This window comes from Bombina bombina, chromosome 1 (assembly GCF_027579735.1).
Source record: "Bombina bombina isolate aBomBom1 chromosome 1, aBomBom1.pri, whole genome shotgun sequence".
NCBI lineage: Eukaryota > Metazoa > Chordata > Amphibia > Anura > Bombinatoridae > Bombina > Bombina bombina.
Window position 1 is genome coordinate 795,958,600 of NC_069499.1, and position 23,469 is coordinate 795,982,068.

At 36.6% G+C, this 23,469-nt stretch overlaps 1 protein-coding gene across 1 annotated transcript in view; it reads right to left on the bottom strand.

Moving 5' to 3' along the window:
• Positions 1-1,254: 1,254 nt before the first annotated feature.
• Positions 1,255-23,469, bottom strand: part of XPNPEP2 (X-prolyl aminopeptidase 2) — a 127,769-nt gene continuing 105,554 nt past the window's right edge. Inside the window, exons 17-21 of the mRNA XM_053692061.1 lie at positions 16,650-16,754; positions 15,749-15,808; positions 14,419-14,495; positions 11,942-12,040; positions 1,255-1,538 (exon numbers count right to left, since the gene is read on the bottom strand). Coding sequence (XP_053548036.1) covers positions 1,341-1,538; positions 11,942-12,040; positions 14,419-14,495; positions 15,749-15,808; positions 16,650-16,754 — 539 coding nt within the window. The 3' untranslated portion in view covers positions 1,255-1,340. The remainder of the gene's footprint in view (positions 1,539-11,941; positions 12,041-14,418; positions 14,496-15,748; positions 15,809-16,649; positions 16,755-23,469) is intronic.

Consider the following 23,469-nt stretch of genomic DNA (forward strand, 5'->3'; position numbering starts at 1 on the left):
TTAGGTCCCCACGGCAATATTTGGAGTGTGATTACACTAAAACAAATTTTAGTTTCAATGAGCGCACTGTTTGCGGTGTATAAGCACACTTCAAATAGGGCCCCCACTTTGCAGTAAAATGCTGACGAGTGACAATGTTGTGATGTGGATGGTGACATCACGCTCCCATTAACTTCTATGGGGGCAACATTGTCGCTCGCCGGCATTGTTCGGACACGCCCCTTTTCTTTGACCATTCCAACGGACCATAGGGCTACGATGCAGATGAGGCAATCGATGCAGTTTCCCAATTTGTAATAAAATTAATAAACAAAACATTTGGGGAGGATATGAGTGGTATGCCCTTATGCCATAGAACTATCCTCCTAAATGTGATGTCCTAGGCACAGCTCTAGTTGGCTAATACCAAAATATGCCCCTGCCACCACCTAATGTTATACTGTGCATGCGTGGCACTACTGTACATGCATAATGTAACCTATATCTTGAAGTGGCCCTCTTGAAATGATCAATGCCATAACTATAATTTCAAGGTACATTTCTTCCCTTGTACACTTTTAAAATAAATCTGGAGGTAATTTAAACAAAAACAGAGAAACATATCTTAAAGTGAAACCAATCCATAACATTTCTTCATCAGAGCAATGATTAAACATGTCAAATTTATTAGTTTTTTCTGAAAAAGGTTTATGTCTAAAGGGACGGTAAACACCTTGTGATTTTAATATTAAAAGTTTAGTTATACACAGTAAAACAAATTGCAATATACTTTTATTTATTGTGTCCCCTTTCATATAATTTAGCTCTGAAAAATCTGACTTTTCTAATTCTAAAACCTGATATCGCCCACTGCAGACTTTTCAAAGCGAACCCTGCTACATATCTGTCAACATTTGACATTAACTGATAACAACTGCAAAACATTGCACTTTATGCTTACAATATGACTGGCCTTGTCAGATAGGCTACTACAAATGACACAAGTACTTGATGGAGTGTGGCTATTGAAAAACAGTTACAGCAAACTAGATGTTAATTTGTATTAAAAACATTTAGACTTGGCTGATATGTTATTCTATAGCAAGACAACAGATATGATTTGTAATTACTGTTCCTTTAAGCTGGTTAAACTGATATAGAAACTAACAAGAAGTTTCTGTTTGTGCACAAATGATCCTGAAAGTCTGTAAAATTAATTTCATATGTTTACAAGTCATGAAAAAAAGACGATTAATAAATTAATCAAACCAGAAAACAAATACAAAAGTAATTTATTAATAGCCAGTATGATTTGTCATCATACACAGATACAAATATATTGCCTTCTTCTGAAACATACGTTACACAGAAACTTGTAAAAATATATTTGCAATGACAGTAATGCTGAGCAAGCAAACAGATGCTACAATGAGCGTCCCATGAGACAGTGGCTCTGTACTCTTCAATAGCCAATCATATTCTTCTTGAAGATTTTGATTCTTCAATTCTGCTCCCATGATGTCTCTAATTTTCTTGTAGTGTTTATCTATGTGCTGAATCTAAATGAGCAAAGGACATAATGAAAGTTATTGGATTATAATGGATTTGTAGGTGCTTCCCACACTAATACTCCACTTTTCACAGATTTGTTTTAATAACATCAAAGCCACATAATAAATTTGACCATTTGTGTTTAGAAATTGTGCAATGCTATAAAGTCTCTTTATTTCATTATTTCCAGGGACGCAACTACAAGGGTCTCAATCGAGACCAACCCACACCTCTAGGGGGCCCATCTGCCATGCAATCAGTATTGGTTTCACCTAAAGAGCATACACACAAGCTCACTATGGAACCACTACCTAACACAATAGTTGGAGATGCGAGGAAGTAAATACAGAAAGGAGCGCCAGATATAGGCTAAAGTGTGTATAAACAGAGGAGTATATTTACACAGTAATTAGGTACATATTTAATAAACAACTAGATAAAAATCAAAATTAAAAACATAGTATACAAGCCTCATATGAGACTAATATAAGACTACAGACAATTAGGTTAATCTAAATAAAAAATTTAAACAAACGACCAGTGATCACTTGGTGTTAATTGTCACCCAGATAGGGTGCGCGCACAGAAAAGGTGCTAAATAGCACAAAAAGGAGGGGTATAACATAAGAAAGAAAAAATATAAATGATGATGTTGAAAGTGTCCGTTAATGTCCAAGGATATGTATATATATATATGTCCCAAAAAAAGATAAAAAAGATAAAAAATATAAAAGGTGAATGTAATAGTGTCCAGAAATTGGTGTATCCAAATTTAGTGTATCCAAATTAGTGAAATGTACGTCCAAAAGAATGAGTGTAGTTTACTTGAAGAACCTGTGGAAGGAAAAAAATACATGATGCAAAAGATCTGGGTAGCAAATATGGCCTGTATGGTAATAGGCTTACCTATGCATCAAACTCGGGCTGGTAAGTCAAATGGATCATCAACGCATTTCAGCCTTTAATAAGGCCTTTATCAAGACTATACCAGCTCCTGAGAAAGAATATTTATTTATATGGCTAACAGCCTATTAGAAAGAGGGGGCATGATTGCAGAAAAGCCGCCAAAATTGTGGTAAAAAATGTGGTACCGGCCGTGTGACTTCCGGTTTAGGACTACTTCCGGGTTACGCGTCACATGATTACGTCATTTCCGGAAGAGCGACACAGGCTGGTTTTCCACCATCTTTTGTATGGGCATTTCCATATTGTTAAAGGGACACTGTACCCAAAAATTTTCTTTCCTGATTCAGATTGAGCATGAAATTTTAAGCAACTTTCTAATTTACACCTATTATCAAATTTTCTTCATTCGCTTGGTATCTGTATTTGAAATGCAAGAATGTAGGTTTAGATGCCGGCCAATTTTTGGTGAACAACCTGGGTTGTCCTTGCTGATTGGTGGATAAATTCATCCACCAATAAAAAAGTGCTGTCCAGAGTACTGAAACCAAAAAAAGCTTAGATGCCTTCTTTTTCAAATAATGATAGCAAGAGAACGAAGAAAAATTTATAATAGGAGTAAATTAGAAAGTTGCTTAAAATTGCATGCTCTTACTGAATTACAAAAGAAAAAAATTGGGTTCAGTGTCCCTTTAAGTGTAAGGTAGGGATTACCCTCCTACCTCACACTTCCCACCTCCCTGATCCCTAACTGTTTCCTGTCAAACAGCTCTCTCCCTCCCACCCACACTCATCTCCGCTATCTTAGGCACTGCTTAAAATTGCATGCTCTTTCTGAATTACAAAAGAAAAAATTTGGGTTCAGTGTCCCTTTAATTGAACATCTAACATAGAGGAATATTAATGGGGTAAATTAGCTCACATATAAAGAAATACAATAGGGTATTTGGTAGTAATTAAAAACGTTATTGTCAATAAAAGATATATATATCGAAACAGATAACATAACGAATCATAGAAAAGAACATTAAGAAGAAACATAACAAAGGATAATATCTATAATTAAAATTATAAAAAATTATAAAAAATGTATAAAAAATAATAGATAATAACTATAAAGAAGCATAAAAAGACAGCCGAGTTTCCTGAGAATAAACTAACCATGATAGTGTATGAAAAAATCGTCTATACTTTTGGTATAGCAGGTATGTCTAAAGCAATCCTATATTTGAAAAGAAGTGAAAACTAAATATGAAAGAACATACAGTAAGTATACAGAATGTACAAAATATGAGCTACACAAAATATATATATCAGCCTATACTTAGATGGACCTGACTAGAGAAATGTTCACTATAATCTCATATAATATAGACATAAGTCTAGTATAAAAAAAAATTCTTAAAGTGCTGTGTAGAAAAGACCTTATTTAATGTTTTATCAAACAAAACATATATGGGCAGAGATCCCAGTTAGTATGGTAAAACATACCGGGTCCCTGATCCATATCCCCTCTCTTGAAGTGCTAACCAATCTTTATCATTAGAGCAGTTCTTCCGTAATCTCTCATGACCTGTCCTTTTGGGATATTTTCTATCCAGCTTTTATCATGACAACTTATATTATAGATATAATTATTGCAATCCACTTGTTTAAAATAGGTTGATGTATTGATTTTCCCATGTTTTGTATCAATTTTTAAGTCAAGAAAGTGTATACTCTCTTGACTATATTCATATGTGAATTTGAGGTTCACCATATTTTGATTCATAACATCTAGGGTATGCATTAAATCTTCAGTACTGCCCCTCCAAATCATGAAAACCTCGTCAATATATCTATGATAGAGAACCAAGTTCACACCAGCAGGGCAAGAGTCCCAGAAAATTGACTCCCACTTGCTCATGTAGAGATTAGCATAGCTTGGTGCAAACTTGGTCCCAATCGCAGTTCCACACAGTTGCTTGTAGAATTTTCTGTTAAAATTAAAATAATTATGTTTCAGGATGTATTCTATCCCTTTTAATATAAATTCTTTCTGAGAAGATGGCATCTTCAGATCTTTATTTAGGAAATATTCTGCACCTGCTATACCTTCTTGGTGAGGTATGCTGGTGTATAGGGATGTTACCTCATAGGTAACTAATATGTGTTATTTTTCCCATGGAATATTATTTATAATATTAAGGACTTCAGTGGAGTCTCTTAGATAGGCAGGTAATTCTTTGACATATTTTTGAAGATGTTTATCGATATATTCAGACAAATTGCTTGTAATAGACCCTATTCCAGGGTTTATGGGTCTGCCAGGTGGTTGAGTTAGGGATGAATTTTGGGTAATTGATAAAAGATGGGTATCTTAGGGTAACTGATATTTAGATATTTAAATTCTTTTTCATTAATGATAATAGCATTTTTTGCCTCTAGAAGTTTCTCTAGGTCTAGTTTAAAAGAATTGGTCTGGTCAGCTCTAATTTTTTAATGGTTTAAGCATTATTAAGGATTCTAAGTGAGTCTTTGATGTAGTCATCTTTATTAAGAATTAACAATCCCCCGCCTTTATCGACGGGGGGTTTGATGATGACGTTTTTATCAGTCTCTAGTTTTCTTATGGTTTCTGTTTGTTTTTTGGTGAGATTGTGTTTTATATTGCTTTTATGGCTTAGATTCTTAATATCATGACAGACCATCCTTTCAAATGTCTCTATTGATGGACCTTTGAATCTCATAGGAAAAAAGGAGGACTTTTTGGTCACCTTCTTTAGGTATAATTGTAATCTGACTATTTTCAAGTGGAGATCTGAGAAATAATCTTTAAAGAGTCAATTTAGCACTGCCTTAACCCTCTTGGGCATGGAGTTCACCAGAGCTTCACAGGTTGCCACTGGAGTCCTCTTCCACTCTTCAATTATGACATCACAGAGCTGGTGGATGTTAGAGACCTTGTGCTCCCCCACCTTCCATTTGAGGATGCCCCACAGATGCTCAATAGGGTTTAGGTCTGGAGACATGCTTGGCCAGTCCATCACCTTTACCCTCAGCTTCTTTAGCAAGGCAGTGGTTGACTTGGAGGTGTGTTTGGGGTTGTTATCATGTTGGAATACTGCCCTGCAGCCCAGTAGAGGATCATACTCTGCTTCAGTATGTCACAGTACATGATGGCATTCATGGTTCCTTCAATGAACTGTAGCTCCCCAGTGCCAGCCACACTCATGTAGGCCCAGACCATGACACTTCCACCACCATGCTTGACTGTAGGCAAGACACACTTGTCTTTGTACTCCTCACCTGGTTGCCGCCACATACTCTTGACACCATCTGAACCAAATAATTTTATCTTGGTCTCATCGGACCACAGGACATGGTTCAATGAGACCAAGGTCCTGTTTGCTGGCTTTGCCATCATCTTTAGAAGAGGCTTCCTTCTTGGATGACAGCCATTCAGACCAATTTTATGCATTGTGTGGTGTATGGTCTGAGCACTGACAGGCTGACCCCCCACCCCTTCAACCTCTGCAGCAATGATGACAGAACTCATATGTCTATTTCCCAAAGACAACCTCTGCATATGACGCTGAGCATGTGCACTCAACTTCTTTTGTCGATCATGGCGAGGCCTGTTCTGAGTAGAACCTGTCCTGTGAAACCACTGTATGGTCTTGCCCACCGTGCTGCAGCTCAGTTTCAGGGTATTGGCAATCTTCTTATAGCCTAGCCCATCTTTATGTAGGGCAACAATACTTTTTTTCAGATCCTCAGAGTTCTTTGCCATGAGGTGCCATGTTGAACTTCCAGTGACCAGTATGAGAGAGTGTGAGAGCGATAACACCAAATTTAACACACCTGCTCCACCTGCTCCCCTTTCACACCTGAGACCTTGTAACACTAACGAGTCACATGACACATGGGAGGGAAAATGGCTAATTGCGCCCAATTTGGACATTTCCACTTACTCACTTTTGTTGCCAACAGTTTAGACATTAATGGCTGTGGGTTGAGTTATTTTGAGGGGACAGCAAATTTACACTGTTATAAAGGCTGTACACTCACTACTTTACATTGTAGCAAAGTGTAATTTCTTCAGTGTTGTCACATGAAAAGATATAATAAAATATTTACAAAAATCTGAGGGGTGTACTCACTTTTATGCGATACTGTATATATATATATACAGGTGGCCCTCCGTTTACAACGGTTCAATTTGCACCGTTTCAGAATAACAACCTTTTTTTTCAGTCATGTGACTGCTATTGAGAAGCATTGAGAAGCAGTGCATTGATTAAAATAGCCAGTAGGTGGATCTGTCCACTTGTGTTGCAGCAAAGATATGCAAGCCAAGCAAGCTGAAATTAATCAGTTTAACCAGACCTGAGCTATCGAGCAGCTTGCAAAGGAACAAGATCTTCCTGTCTATAAATCAGACCAGATTGGAATGCATAGAAAGAACTGTTTGCAGAAAAATGCAAGTAAAGTCTATGTTGTGTGATTATTTTATTAGGTTTATAATGCTGTTTAGCAAATGTTTTTGTTCATTTAACTTAACTCTCTCTCTCTCTCTCTTATACAGTATATATATATATATATATATATATATATATATATATATATATATATATATATATATATTGTATATATACATATTTATTTATAAAATATTTTACCAGGAAGGATACATTGAGATTTTGCTTGTTTTCAAGTATGTCCTGGGTCCACAAAACATTGCATTGATGCAATAGGGTACAATAAAATACAAAAACAATAATTCACAATATATGCAAAAATTTAACATAAAACAGGTAGGAAATATATAATCAACGATGACAGTTGCATTCTGTTTTGATATGTAGAGATGGATCTCTTAAAGGATATTAGGCTTGGGGAAGGTTTGAAAGTGTGCGGGAGGTCGTTCCATAATTGTGGCGCTCTGTAGGAAAAGGAGGATCGAGCTGCTTTCTTTTTGTATTGAGGCAAGCTAAATAATGTGCTGGTATTGAATCAGAGGTTATAGGAGGTGGGAATAGCTGGGGAGAGAATTCTGCTCAGATAGGTTGGGAGCTTCCCAGAAAGGCTCTTAAACACAAGGCAGGAAAGATGGAGGGTGCGTCTGGATTCCAGCGACAGCCAGTTTAGTTCTTTTAGCATGTCACAATGGTGGGTCCTGTAGTTACATTGTAGTACAAAGCGGTAGAATGAGTTATACAATGTATTATGTTTATTAAGGTGAGTTTGCGGTGCAGGTGCATATACTATGTCCCCATAATCCATGATAGGCATTAGCATTTGCTGTACAATTTTTTCCTTTACTGTAGGGCTGAGGCAGGATTTGTTTCTGTACAGGGCACCTAGTTTTGGATAAAGTTTAGATGCAAGTTTTTCTATGTGGAGGCCAAAAGATAGATTGGGGTCTAACAACATACCCAAGTATTTGAAAGAGTGGACTGCGGTCAGTGTGCAATTGGATTTTGTTTTGATGCCTAGATGGGAATTTTGTCATTTGTGTAATTTAGGTCCCATTCCAAAGATCATTGTGACAGTTTTGCATTCAAGCGATCACGTTTACTTTCAACTTGTAATATGAGCAGTAAACCCAACGAGCGCAACCCCCCCCCCCGCACGATAAAACCATTATCGTTCCCCCATATCTGTTAATGTTCCACTCGTAAACTGGCCCAAGGTGTCAGGATTTCAAAGATGGCCACTACAATGTGGATGTAGAGAAAAACTTGCCACTATATTTGTGCAAGAAGACTGTGCAAGGTCAAATCTTCTGGTAAAGACAGACTTACTAAGGGGGAAGGGTGATTCACAAACACCAAGAACATCAACAGAGACTCCAGCTCCCTTGTAAAGTAGTTTGATGATCATCAAACGACTCCAGAATGGTGTCTAAAGTAATCCTGTTTGTCTTGGAAAGCTCTCAAGCTAAATTTTGCTTTTCTAAAGTGTTTTGAGGGACCTTGCAGTACTGTTGCGGCTTCTTATATAATATTAGCAGAATAGAGAGCTTTAGAGAATTGGTCCCTTGCTGATGAAGGCAGCATATGCTTTAATTGCCACAAAGCCAGACATCGATTTAAAACCTATAGTGTTAAACAACGAAAGGCGTGAACTTTGCAGATACCAATTCACCATCCACTACTTTGACATTGGCCGTCAGAGAGAACGTATTTCTGTACATTGGTAGTTACTATAGGAAACGGATATAATAAAATTACAATTTTTTTTTAAGACCTTTAGGACCAATAATATGCAAACAACTTCTTGTGGAATTTAGTAATAACTTTACATACTGTACATAGAAATGTCCCATTAACAAAAATAAAAAGTCGTATAATGGAACATGTTATGTGCAGGTGAATGGTGAAATCTATACAGAAAGAGAAACGATTTCTCAAGAATGGCGAAATCTGTTCTGTTGGAGTCTTATGTTATAGACCTGCAAAAGTGTAAATAGTAATTGTTGGCTTTAGGCAGTAACATTCTGTTCATTTTAGTAGTGTGCTGGGTCTAATTTTAATATTCTGTCCTTTAAATAAGAACTCTGTACTAGGCACCAACCACTGTTTCTATAAATAATAATAATACTATGCCTATTAAATAGATTATTAGGAATATTATGGAAATCTGTGTTTATATGTGGGATTAGTTGGGGATTGTATATTGTTCGCCATTTTAGGGTGTGCAATACTACACAATAAGTCCATTTGTGCAGACTGTCAAATCTTCACATAAAACTGTTGTCTGGCTAAATTTTGTTGTCTTGATTCAGAGGGATGGCTATCATTACTGATTGCCTATTTCAACTGTGAAAGGTTAAGATGCTCTGTACCAGCAAACATGAATCTACCGTATGCTTTTGAGGTCTAATAAGGCTGAAACTGTTCTCCACATGTGATTACTCTCCTATGCTAAAACATTGCCTTGAGTAGAGAACAGATATTTGAAGCAAAAATGTCAAGGTATTGTGAGGCTCGTTTGCATTGTCCTCTGCATTGAATCCTCTGCTCCAGTGGTAAACACTGGTATTTCAGGTTTTCTGTGGAAAAATGTGCATATGGGCCATACAATAATCTATTAGTTATTTTGTTGACAATATTAAGTTAAAAAAAATCAAAAAAATCTGCCAAGATTATATGAGCACCTATTTTGTTTTGACAGTGCTGCCATTTTGTGGGATGTATGTATCCAGATTATATATATATATATATATATATATATATATATATATTGTAGCAGAGAAGTGCACTCTCACTTAAACATCAACTACCAGGGTGCCAGTGGATGGTCATAAACAGCATACAAAAAAGACTTGCACTCGCTGGATTTTTCAAAAACAAATTTACTGTGACCGTGTAACGTTTCGTGGATAATGTATCCCCTTCCTCATACCTGAGGAAGGAGATACATTATCCCAGAAATGTTACACGGTCACTGTAAATTTGTTTTTGAAAGATCCAGCGAGTGCAAGTCTTTTTTGTATGATATATATATATATATATATATATATATATAGTGAGTAAACAAAATGGGGATTTAGGACAGCGCTCTCACATAGGGAGATGGTGATGCCAATAGCCAATACAACTCACAGAGATGAACCTAATCAATGGGAGGTATAGAGTGAGCACATATAATGTATAATACCCACTAGTATACAGAAATATCAACTGGTGTATGAAAGAACATGAATGGAATAGAAAATAAAGAAAAACAGCTTTAATACACTGTTAAAAGTAACTGCAGTTACAAAAATAAAAGTCATTCAGAGGAGTCCTAATAAACAGGCTCCCAGTCTTAAAAGACTCTGTGAAATGGTGTCCGTGGAGAAATTGTGTCCACTTCAAAAATAGTCAATACATACACATATGGATAAAAAATGGAAGCCAATGTTGATGTTAAAGTAAAAGTAAAAATCAGAACTGTATACTGTTTAATTATGTATACTCATCTGATAAGCAGAGTCCTGAGTTCCAATTTTCCAAAGTCTCCAATGTCTCCAATGTCTCTTGTAGTAAGTAGAAATTTCAACGCAGAATCCTGTACTCCAATGACTCTTGTAGCAATTGAAAACTACAAATGTTCCATATGTGGAGAACGACAAAGAACAGACCTGATTGGACGCCCCGTGCTTCTAGGAAACTGTGCTTCAGTGTCTCTTATTGTAGTAGTAGAAACTCAGATTATCCAAATACCCTCTGATGAAGTGAGGAGAGCCTCACGAAATGTGTAAGGGCGGAGCTATACAGTGTGTTACGTCACATCCGGTCTCGCGGTCTTGGAACTTAGAGACCTGTACCAGCAGCTGTTTTCTTTATTCATTCACTCCTTCAACACGGAACATCGAGTTTCTACTACATTCTTTCCTATTTTTAACTTTCTGGTTTAATTTACAGCGCTAACACACTTCTCCTGTATATATATATGAAAAAACCTTTATCCAAACTGCTTGGGACTGGAAAAGGTTTGGATTTCATAGTTTGCATTTTGGAATATTAGCATCTGTAAAATGGAGCCATTTGGAAAAGGGATGGAACCAAGTGTAAACAATAACCTCTTATGTCATTTAGGTAATATTTACATGTCATAAAACAGCTAATACATACAACCTAAAGGTAGCTTTATATAATTTTGAATATTTTTGTATGCACATTACCCACAGAAAAATAGAACAGTACTGTAATCAAAAGGTAATATTTGTTGTTTTTAATAAATAGACTATTATTTGCATTTTAGAACACAACAATTAAACCAAAGACACAGAAGATTGTGACTTACAGGTGGGGAAAAATAGTAATTTTTGATAATTTTATTTAAAAAAAAAAAAATTAATTCAAAAGTTTGGATTTCAGAATAAGTTTGCATTTTGGAATTACAGATTCACACACACACACACACACACACACACACACACACACACACACACACACACACACATATATATATATATATATATATATATATATAAAGATCTCTCAAAAAGAAAGGCACTCTCCGTTTTTAGCAAGTAAAGATTTTACTAAAGTGAACATTTTTGGGGTTGCCCCCGTCCTTAGACTTACATATACATATAAAAGAACGCTCTTTTAATTGTATATGTAAGTCTGAGGACGGGGGCAACCTCGAAAACGTTCACTTTAGTAAAATCTTTACATGCTAAAAATGGAGAGTGCCTTTCTTTTTGAGAGATTTATATGCTGGGCTTTGAGTGCACCCCGGAGGTTGATGAAAGAGAAGAGAGTTCTGGATCCATTTGGGATATTTATATATATATATATATATATATATATATATATATATATATATATATATATATATATAGATAGATAGATATACATACAAGAAAAAGAAAAAAGGAGAGGAATCCAGGTATCAAATGCATCAAGTGATTTATTTAAGCTTGTAAGTGTTACACACACAGTGGAAGGGCAGCTGCGGAAGAACTGACGCGTTCCGTGCATGCTCAGATGCGCTTCATCAGAGATATATATATATATATATAGTAACTCACCTGTGTATTTGTCATCATTTCAGTCTTTATCAGATTTCTGGCATAGGGGACTAAGGTGACAGTGTCAAATGTCAAGTAGCTTTCACCTCCAAACATGTACTGTATGCAAAGAGAGACATAAGTGTTAAAATTGAATATTCAGTAGAAATAAACAGCTGAGCTGAACAGGCTGACACACTAATGGCATGTAGTTGTTGAAGGCACTTAAATGTTTGATTTTAAAGCTTATTTGCTATTGTATTTATACTAAAAGTGTTTTTAATACTTTTCATATCTTAAATTGTGCAAAGCAAAACAATTTTGCATTATACTTTCATTTTTTATTTTGTCCCCTTTTCCTGTAAATGTAACCTGAAAATTATGAGCTTTCCAGTTAGGAGCACAGTGCAGATTTTACAATTCTAAGCCTGACACATATCTGTCCCTAATTGGCTGCAGCAGAGATTATCAGATATGGAACTGCAAAACAATATTGATTTTGCTAACATAACCTTGGATAGCTTTGTCTAGTTGTGATTGGCTTCCCATATATATATAATTTTGGCCTGTTCTGTTTTTTACTTTTTGACTCATACTTGATACATATATGTTAATATCACATTCCTTTAATATCACATTCATTTAGTTTTAGTCTAGTACCTCAGTTTTAATATACTATACAGCAATAAATACAAATGATAGTGTAGAGCTCAGTATGGGCTTGGAAAAGGCTTAGGAGTTAAGGCTTTGTGAGATTGGTGGTGTACTTGTTAGTTGCATTAGTGTTGCAGTTGTTAGGGATGGGGTTTGCATACATTTATTAGCTCCTGTCAGGAAGTGCAAAGCTTCTTTTCCACTGTTGGCTGAAGATGGCGGCTGTAAGTCTGAGGACCCCCAGTGGCGTCACTAGGGGGGGTGCGGGCCGCACCTGGGTGACACCCTCCAGGGGGTGACACAAAAAAAAATTGAAATGAAAAGAAATACAATGTTGAGATGCATAGATTTTTTTTATTAGAGGGGCTGGCATTTGTGAACATTAGTGGGACTGGGGAAGTTGTAGACACACTATTTTTTTGCCCCTTGAGCCAGTGCTGCAATTTCAACAAATAGTTTTTCCGGCTGCTTTTGCTTGTTTGTACTTTGCTCCTCCACTGCCCAATTTCACTATGAATGTTGTGGGCATGCCATGGGGCTTGCGAAGTTGCGCTGCTAGCCTAAACCTGCCTGCCTATCTGTGCTCACTGCTCAGTGGCGTGTGGAGCATGACTGCCTGACACTGTCTCTAAAGTGAAGGAGCCACGTATGATGCCCACCAGACCTTTACGGTTACGGTACACTAAGTGCACACTGAAGAGGTAGGAGGGGAGGGCGGGCGGGCGGGGGTCTGGGGGTGGGCAGAGTGCAGAGGTGCTTGGCCATAAGAAGCGGTAGGCACGCGGCTCGGGGATGTGCACTGACAGACTTGGAACAGAGTCAGAGAGCAGAATTTTCATAGTTTGCGCGCCTAAACCTTTTCTTCAGTGATTTATTTTAGAGTGCTCTGTTTATCTTTCATTTGATGCTCTGCTGAGCCAGGGATCAGCTCTAGGCATGAGCTTTATAATTAATGCAGTGCAGTTTACATATTTTGTATGTGTGTGTCTGAGTTTTGTGTGTGTGTGTGTGTGTGTATCTCAGTGTTTTTCTGTGTGTGTGTCTCAGTGTTTTTTGTGTGTGTGTCTGAGTGTGTTTCCGAGTGTTTGTGTGTGCATCTGTGTATGTTTTTAAGTGTGTCTGAGTGTTTGTATGTGTGTGTGCCTGTGTTTTTGTGTGTGTCTGCTTTCTGGGGGGGGGGGGTGACACCATAACTTACCTCACCGGGTGACACCAACCCTAGTGCCGCCACTGAGGACCCCATAGGGGGCTGCTTAGGTTAGCATGGCGGGGGTAGGTTTAATTGAGCTAGCCTTTGGTAAGACTGTGTTTGTAAAAAAAATTATCTTCCTAGTGATAGCTGGTTTGTGCGGTCAGTAGATCTGGTCCCCTTATGGGAAAAGATACTTTTTTCACACTCTGTTGGTGGGAGGTCTTGGCCCTTTTTCTTACCATCTTTGGCTAAATAAATGGGGTGGAGTGATGGCTGCGCCGAAAGGAGGGGCCTATTTTCCTAAGTGTCTGCTTAGGGTGTCCCTCTCAGTAGGTGAGCCAAGGGAACTCCCTTTAAGCCCCGTTTCTGGCTGTGGGCAGAGCATTGGGGGCTCTGCTGCACCATCCGTTGCAGGGCCTTGACCTCTTGTTAGCATGAGGAGTTAGTGAATCATCTGTCGCCATCCATATTGAAGTCGGTTATGTTTTCATGTTTGAATAAACGCGACCTGTCATGGTCTTTCCTCCATAATGTGTCCTGTGTTTTATTTATTATTAAGGTTTCAATATTTATTACACCAAGAACTCCCGGCTAGGGCCTTTAATCCCTTATGTAAGACAAGTTAAAGATATCTAATATTCAACGGTACTACCTTGGTCTGTGCTTCAACCACCACTACAATGTCTTCAATACGAATTCCAAAGTAGCCATCATGATAGTAGCCTGGTTCTGAAAATTAAAAGATAACATAAATATAGTACTGTATTATGATTAAACCATATAGTTTTACATTTTAGATTCTTTGCTTTGCAAAATCTCTGATATACTGTATACTCCACAAGCTATGAGGAACAATGACATACTAGCTGTCTGGGCTTATACTGTCTTTCCATACAGAGGCATGGATAAACTACAGCGGCCCTTGCAGTAATGCAGTGGCGCTACAGGCTTTTAAGCTTATTGTGGTAACCAAGTTCATAGCATTCTGTTTATGTTCAAAAGCATTTTGTCCACTAATATAACTCCTAGTAAAACCAACAACCTAATGGAATAATAATATTTATTAATGCATATTTAGCTTTGCTGTACACTGATGACATACAAGGTGTGAGCAGGGAACAAAACATAGGGCAAGATTACAAGTGGAGCACAAAAAAGGATCAGTACTGGGCCCTGTTCTTTTAAAGGGAAAGTAAAATGAATGATTCAGATAGAGCATGCAATTTTAAGCCACTTTCTAACTTACTCCTATTATAAATTTTTCTTTAATTTCTTGGTATCTTTATTTGACTGTAATCTTACGAGCCGGCCCATTTTTGGATAAGCACCTGGGTAGAGCTTGCTGATTGTTGGCTACATTTAGACACCAATCAGAAAGTGCTTCCCAGATCCTGAACCAAAAATGGCTCCTATGCTTACATTCCTGCATTTAAAATAAAGATACCAAGAAAACAAAGAAAAATTGATAATAGGAGTAAATTAGAAAGCTGCTTAAAATTGCACACTCTAGCTGAATAATGAATGTTTAATTTTGACTAGACTATTCTTTTAAATGTTTTTATAAATGATCTGGATTAATGATTAAATAGCAACATCTCTATGTTTCCAGGTGATACAAAGCTGTATAAAGTGATTAGGTCAGAGCAGGATTTAATTGCTCGGCAAGGGGATTTACAAAAATTGGGAGAATGGGCTGGTAAATGGCAAACGAGATTTAATACTGGTAAATATAAGCTGATGCAAATACATAAACCTTTAACATATGAAAGGTCAGTATGATGTATAGTTTTTATTATTACATATAATTAAACAGTTTATGCAGAGGCATAACATTGTGCCTCAGGACAAAGGCAGTAGCAGGGCCCACCATTTTACCAGTGAGTTATCCTACCATCTGTAAGTTATCCAGATGGTAGCATGATGTATGTATTTACAGCTGTTTTATAGCTTAGACAACAACAATGAATAAAATCAACACTCACCAATGGAGGTGAACATTCCTTTGGTCAGGGGAAGATTGCTGGACCCAAGCCCAACTGGCCCTAAACCAAAGAAAATAAGTAGGTTGGAAAACTGTATTAAATGTTCATGCTTTACAATTACATGTTCAGTTTTAGTTGCGGCAAAATACACATCTTAAAGAAATACTCTTGGCAGTCTGTATATGATTAATAGCACTTTTTATTAAGGAGTGACTGTTTGAGTTATTGCTTTTACTGTGCATAGAGCATATGCACATATACCCCATGCACTTAAAATATGCATGCTCAGACAGCATATATTGCGTCAGCTATGAATCATGTTGCATTACCACTGTCAAAACACCTGCAGGTAACTGAGCAGACAGAGCTTATGTTCCATGAACAGAAATATCTGTCAATTTTACTATTACATGCTTACTACAATAATGCTTCTTTACAAATTTTCAATTTGGGGATTATGTTATTTTAATGAAAGTATGACTGACAGATTGTAGCAACGTTATTTAATTTATGGAGATAATTGTCTATATAATTGACTCTTAAATCAATTTTAGCCTCTGAACCCTTATATGGCTTTATAGATTTTCATGGAACCTCGAGATACTAAAATAGCTCCCAATTAACCAGTCAATTTCCCACTTCCCAAATTGTAAACTTTTTCTCCAAACCACACAAGACCCTGAACACTCTAAAACTGTAATCCAAGTACACTGTATACTCAGAGCCTTCCTGCTACCTCTACATTACTTTCCATTTATGGACATTTTTTTCTGCAATATATATATTCACACAAAACAGAACACATGTTCCAAGGAACATTATTTGTTAAATACAGCAGCACTACAGGTGCCTCAAATGTATATAAATAGTTCTGCGCAGAATAAATCAATGTGCTACTTACATTCATGGACTGAGAAGAAGTTACCTATCCCATGCCCAGTGCCATGACCGTAGTTCAGACCATATTTCCACAATGGACCTCTGGCAAATGCTTCTATAACTCTTCCTAGTAAAATAAAATCTGGCTTTATACACAGAATATCAGAGACGTTGTTAAGCTGGACTAAAACAGTCTGACGTAGTTGGTCTTGTGAACAAGACATGTTTCAAATTTAAAGACTACATTTCTGATCCATAATAAATCAATTTAAAGGGACATGAAAGTCAGGAGTGGGAGGGACCCTATGCTACAGAAAAATAAATAAAGTAAAAAAAATTAAAATACATATAAATTAAGTACTAGCAGACAGCTGCCAGTACCAAAGATCGCTGCCACTAGTTTACGCGGGGAGGGTTAGAGAACTGCTTGGGAGGGATTGGGGAGGTGGGAGGGTTGAGGAGGGGTCACTACACTGCAGAAAAAAAAATTAGTCTATTCGCTACCAGGAATTTTAGAGAAAAAGTTTGCAACATAGAAGTAGTTTGCAACATAGTTTTTAAAAATGTTACAAATACTGCTGCCATAGACTGCTACAGATATGCGCACTCTCTTTGAGCCCATCCACTCTTCAACAAAGTGTTACAAGAGAGCAAAACAAATTTGATAACAGAAGTAAATTGTAAAGTTGTTTAAAATTACATGATCTATTCAAATCATGAAAGTGTAATTTTGACTTTACTGTCACTTTAACTTTTTAAAAAACTTTGGGTTTCTCACTGAAATTATTTACACATCGCTTGGGCAATCATGACACACATGATTGTAAATGATTCTCTGGGATCCCCTTTGTTCAGAAATAGCAGGCATGCATGTCCTTTTGGTATTTTTTTTAAATATAATTTTTAATATAGTTTTTCGGCAGTGTAGTGATCCCCCATAAACCCTTCCACCTACCTGATCCCTCCCAAACAGCTCTATAATTATCCCACTAGTGGCAGTCATCTTTAGTACTGGCAGCTCTCTGCCAGTATCTAATTTGTGTGTATTTTTTATTTAATTAAAGGGACAGTCTAGGCCAAAATAAACTTTCATGATTCAGATAGAGCAAGTAATTTTAAACAATTTTCCAATTTACTTTTATCAGCAATTTTGCTTTGTTCTCTTGGTATTCTTAGTTGAAAGCTTAACCTAGGAGGTTCATATGCTAATTTCTTAGACCTTGAAGCCCACCTCTTTCAGATTGCATTTTAACAGTTTTTCACCACTAGAGGGTGTTAGTTCACAAATTTCATACTGTGCTCGTGCACGTGAAGTTATCTGGGAGCAGGCATTGATTGGCTAGACTGCAAGTCGGTCAAAAGATCTGAAAAAAGGTGCAGTTTGCAGTGGCTTAGATACAAGATAATCACAGAGGTTAAAAGTATATTATTATAACTGTGTTGGTTATTCAATACTGGGGAATGGGTAATAAAGGGATTATCTATCTTTTAAAACAATAAAAATTCTGGTGTAGACTGTCCCTTTAATGTATTTTCCTTATTTATTTTTTTCTATAGTGTAGTCGTCCTCCACCCCAGACAGTGTCACTGTCTGTAAGAATCTGTGGAACCGGAGCACTGATCATACTCCGTTACTATATGAAGAGAGATGCCTGCAGCTCAGAAACGACTGATGTAGCTTCCTGTGACATATATATATATATATATATATATATATATATATATATATATATATATACTGTGTATATATATATATACATGTATATATATATATATATATATATATATATGTTGTGCGGTACGATAGGCAATGTGCTGCATGACGTTTATATACATCAGTTTTGGGTTAAGGGGTTAAAGAAAAAAAGCCTTAAACTGCATACTGGCAGACTGTCAGTCAGTGCCTAAGATAGCGGAGATGAGTGTGGGTGGGAGGGAGAGAGCTGTTTGACAGGAAACAGTTAGGGATCAGGGAGGTGGGAAGTGTCAGGTAGGAGGGTAATCCCTACCTTACACTTAAGGGGACACTGAACCCAATTTTTTTCTTTTGTAATTCAGTAAGAGCATGCAATTTTTTTTTTAAATATTTATTTATCACATTTTCAGTCAATACATACAGAAAAGAAAATAATTAGCAAAATAGACATAAATTGTAGAGACGCAGCTCCAGTTTGTTCTGTCATTGTCTTGGAGACACAGCTCCAAATTTGAAAATAAACAATTTCTGAATATAACTTGATCAGTGTAATGTCTTATTCTATATTTACATTTGACTTTCATAACTAGCTACCTCTATAACCATAATGAACCAGAACATATATAAATAAAAAAAATAGATAACCCCTCTCCCCTGAGCTCCTGCTCCCCACCAGCCCCACCGATAATATACTGCTTGATAATTATGATTCTTCCCCACTGCCTCTCCTATTATCCCTCTACTGTTGTGGGAGCTCTCCTAATATTAGGAGCGACAATGTTATTGATTTCTGAGAAGGGGTTATAAATTGGATCTAATAAGGGCCCTATATCTAAGAACAATCTGTAGACTAATTCTGATAATACCATTTACAAGAATTTAAACTAAATAATAACCTTTTGACCCTTGTGGGTCCTCTATTTCAACTATCTTATCTTGGCCCGTTGTTATATTCTGAGTAATTTTACCTATATAGTTCTGTAATCTGTTACTTAACTATTATTTGGTTACATTTGCAATTCAGCTACTCCCTTGCGGGCGCTCGGAAAATTAATTATGATTAGTATAAACCGGAAGGAGGGGGGGATGGGCAACCCAGGGAGGGGAACGGGGGAAGGGGGAAGGGGGAAGGGGACGAGAGGGAGAGAAAAGAAGAAAAAAATAAATAAAATAAAATAAAAATGATTCTTGGAAGAGAGAGGATAGTTTAGTTGTTACTTTCTCTTCACATCTTCTGTTTCAGTGTCTTTACCAAATTCCTAGGAGAACTATATCTGAGTTCCTAAATGGATAAATTAAATGATCTATTTCTTCTTTTGGAAGGGTCTTTATAAATGCTGCCCATTTTTGGAAAAATCTATTGATATCTTGTGGTTCAAATAGTTTTGAGTCATACTGTTCTAAGATGCATTGCTTTTTTATGCAATTTATAATTTCTGATATGCTAGGGGTTGAAGTTTCCTTCCATTTTTTAAACAGTAAATATCTTGCTGCTAATATAGTAATATTAACAATAAATTCTTTATCTAAAGAAGGTCCTTCTTCTGTTCTAAGAAATATTATTTTTATATATGAGAGCGCAACATGGGTAATACCTATTCTCCTATCAAACCAAAATTCCACCTTCTTCCACATTGCTCTAACCTTTGGGCATTTCCATAGCATATGCTTAAGATTAGCTGCAACAAGTGAGCATTTTGAACATTTATTAAATTGAATATTCCCCCATCTATATCCCTTTTCCGGGGTAATATATGTCATATATAGTAGTTTCAGGTGTGACTCCCTCCATGTAGAGGAAAGTGTTGTCTGTTTAACGATTGATATGGATACTTGGGAGAATCCCTCATCTAGTCGAAGTGGGTCTATAATTGAATCCCATTTCAGTTCTATTTTTGTTATATTAGTTGGTCCTTTATTTGCATTGAGTAATTGATAGCAAGGAGAGATAGACATCTGGCCTTTTTTAACCAGCAATAACCATTTCTCTAATGATCCTAACGACCAATTCCAGCCTGATGTACTAGTTAACTTCCAAGTATAATGTCTTAACTGAAGGTAGATAAAAAAATCTTTTTGTGGGATATTAAATTCACTCCTAAGATCATTAAATGATTTAATGCAGTTCCCTGTTGTATCTATTAATTGTGCTACCCTTTCGAGTCCTTTTGTCTGCCATCTTTGGAGGGGTGATATTTGTAATCCTAATTCAAACTGCGGGTTACCCATTAGGGGTAAGTAATTTGAGATTTTTTCATTAACTTTTAATAGGTTGCAGATCTTTAGCCACGCTTTTATTGGAACAATAATAGAGTGAAATTTCTTAATCTCTCTTGGTATATCAGTGATTTTATTATGAATTAACGCTGTAGGGAGATAGGGGAAGGTTATACTCCTCTCTAAGTCATTGTCTGTTACGTAATCTTTACAATGAATCCAATCTGTTACTATACGGGCTAAAAAGACAAGATTATATAAACATAGATCAGGTAAGGCACATCCTCCATATTTTATAGGAAGGGACAATTTTTCAAGAGCAATTCTAGGTTTCTTGCCATGCCATATAAATTTTCTAAGTGATATGTTTAAGAGTCTTAAATCTTTTTGCTTTAATAGGATCGGTATATTCTGACATATGTAAAGGATTTTTGGCAATAGTATCATTTTGTATAAAGCAATTCGGCCAGAAAGAGAGATGGGAAGGTTCTGCCAATTCTTCAATGTATTTCTAGTAGTTTCTAAGATTGGAGAAATGTTGAGAGAATACCACTGTTCTGGATTTGAGGAAATTATAATACCTAGGTATTTAAATGAATCAGTTGCAATCTTAAGCGGAATATTTTCTATAGGTTGTTTCGGGTGAGTTAACTAATACAGCTCAGACTTATTAGTATTTATCCTATATCCCGAGAATGAGCTAAACTGTGATATAATAGACAATAATTTGGGGATATTTCTCTGGATATTACTCATATATATTAGGATGTCATCCGCATATAATGAGAAGAGCATGCAATTTTAAGAAACTTTCTAATTTACTCCTATTATCAATTTTTCTTCGTTCTCTTGCTATCATTATTTGAAAAAGAAGGCATCTAAGCTTTTTTGGTTTCAGTACTCTGGACAGCACTTTTTTATTGGTGGATGAATTTATCCACCAATCAGCAAGCAAGGACAACGCAGGTTGTTCACCAAGAATGGGCCAGCATCTAAACTTACATTCTTGCATTTCAAATAAAGATACCAAGAGAATGAAGAAAATTTGATAATAGGAGTAAATTAGAAAGTTGCTTAAAATTTCATGCTCAATCTGAATCACGAAAGAAAAATTTTGGGTACAGTGTCCCTTTAACTAATTAACACCTTGACTGCTGGGAATTTCAGAAGTGTGGTGCGCAGCTGAAATTAGCGGCCTTTTAATTACAAAAAAGCAATGGCAAAACCATGTATGTCTGCTATTTACAATCAAAGGGGATCCCAGGGAAGCTCTTAAAATCATTTGTATTATGACTGCTTAAGTGGTGTGTAAGACTGTGCTTTAAAGGAACACCATACACAATTTTTTCCTCTCATCCATATGAAAGAGCACTAAATAAACATGCTGTCTAGTTTGTTTGTTTGTTTATTTGCACGAAAATTGTAAAGTAAAAGATTTTTTTATTATTTAAAGTGAAACTAATACAGATGTATCAGTTGTGTATTTTCTAATATTCATTCGCTTATTCTAAATCATATTGGTTTATAGGTACTTCCTCCTAATGCCCATTGAGATAATTATTATTAGTATGAGCTGTACAAATTATATTAGTATATTAGTTTAAATTGAAATGTAAACAGTGTTTATATTGTTTAGTTGAGAAAATACCTACAATTACAATGTAGCTCTTTCATAATGGATGAAAACAAACTGGGGAGACTAAATGCAAAAAAAACCCAAAACACATAAATGAATAACGCTCTAGTTCAGTGATGAACAGCTTCATAACTCATGGGGTACATAGATCAATATTTTAGAATATATTAGAGGCCTTAAATGTCACATATTTAAATACACAAATTATATGTTCTAAAAATGTCCAGCAACACAGGGCCAGATTTAGGTATGTTTTCAAGGTATTCTCTGTCTGACTTGTATTGCCCCCTCTGCTGGTGCTGAGTGGAAATTGCTGCTTATCCAATCGTGGGGGTTAAACGCATGGCTCCATGTACGAAGCAGCGAAAGCTGCTCCGGAGCCTTTGCGGGGCAGGTTCGCATATGCGAGCCTGCTTCCCGCAATGTAAGAAGCAGCGGTCATTAGACCGCTGCTTCCTACACCCTTTGCCACCTCTTAGGTGGCGAAGCAAAATCACAGAGAGCACGCTCGCTCTCGGTGATTGACAGCCCCTTCAGTCGTGTGATTGGTCGCGCGATTGAAGGGGCGGGCATTACACACTCCGATGAGTGTGTAATGGTACATACGGGCAAGCGGATCAATAGATCCGCTTCCCGTGTGTAGCGGAGGCGGGCGGACAGCTTCGCGAGTTAAGAAGCTGTCCGCCCGCCTCTTAGTACAGCTTTGCTCATGTTAAAATGACATGCTCTAATGGATTAGAGCATGCAATTTTAACACTATAATGGCCTTTTAAATTGTTAGGTAAGTTTGGTAATACATTGCTGAAGCTTTTCCTATAATGCCTGCAAAACAAAACATGACTCTTGGGTGACATCTTGTGGCGAGTTAACCAAATTGATATGTAAGCTACAGTGATGCTTACAATATCCATATTTTGGTTAGAATAAGAGTTTTTTTCCCAATACCTTGGAATAAGGCGTTTCGCATTATTTAATATTATTTTGAACAAAGCGTAGTTTATAGCTACAGGCAATACGTATGGGAAGATTTAATAGAAATGTCGTTGGGGATAGAGCTAATGGGTAATTCAGGACAGTTTTCATATGGTGTATTAGTTGAGACCAATAAGGTCTAAGCACCCTGCATTCCCACCAGATATGATATAGTGTTCCCTCTTCTCCACATCCTCTCCAACATAAATTAGTAACCAAGGGATAAATAGTTTTAAGCTGCGTTGGTGTTAAATATCATCTCAATATTAATTTATAATTGGTTTCCAGAGTATATACTGATAGCGAGGATTTTTTTAAAGA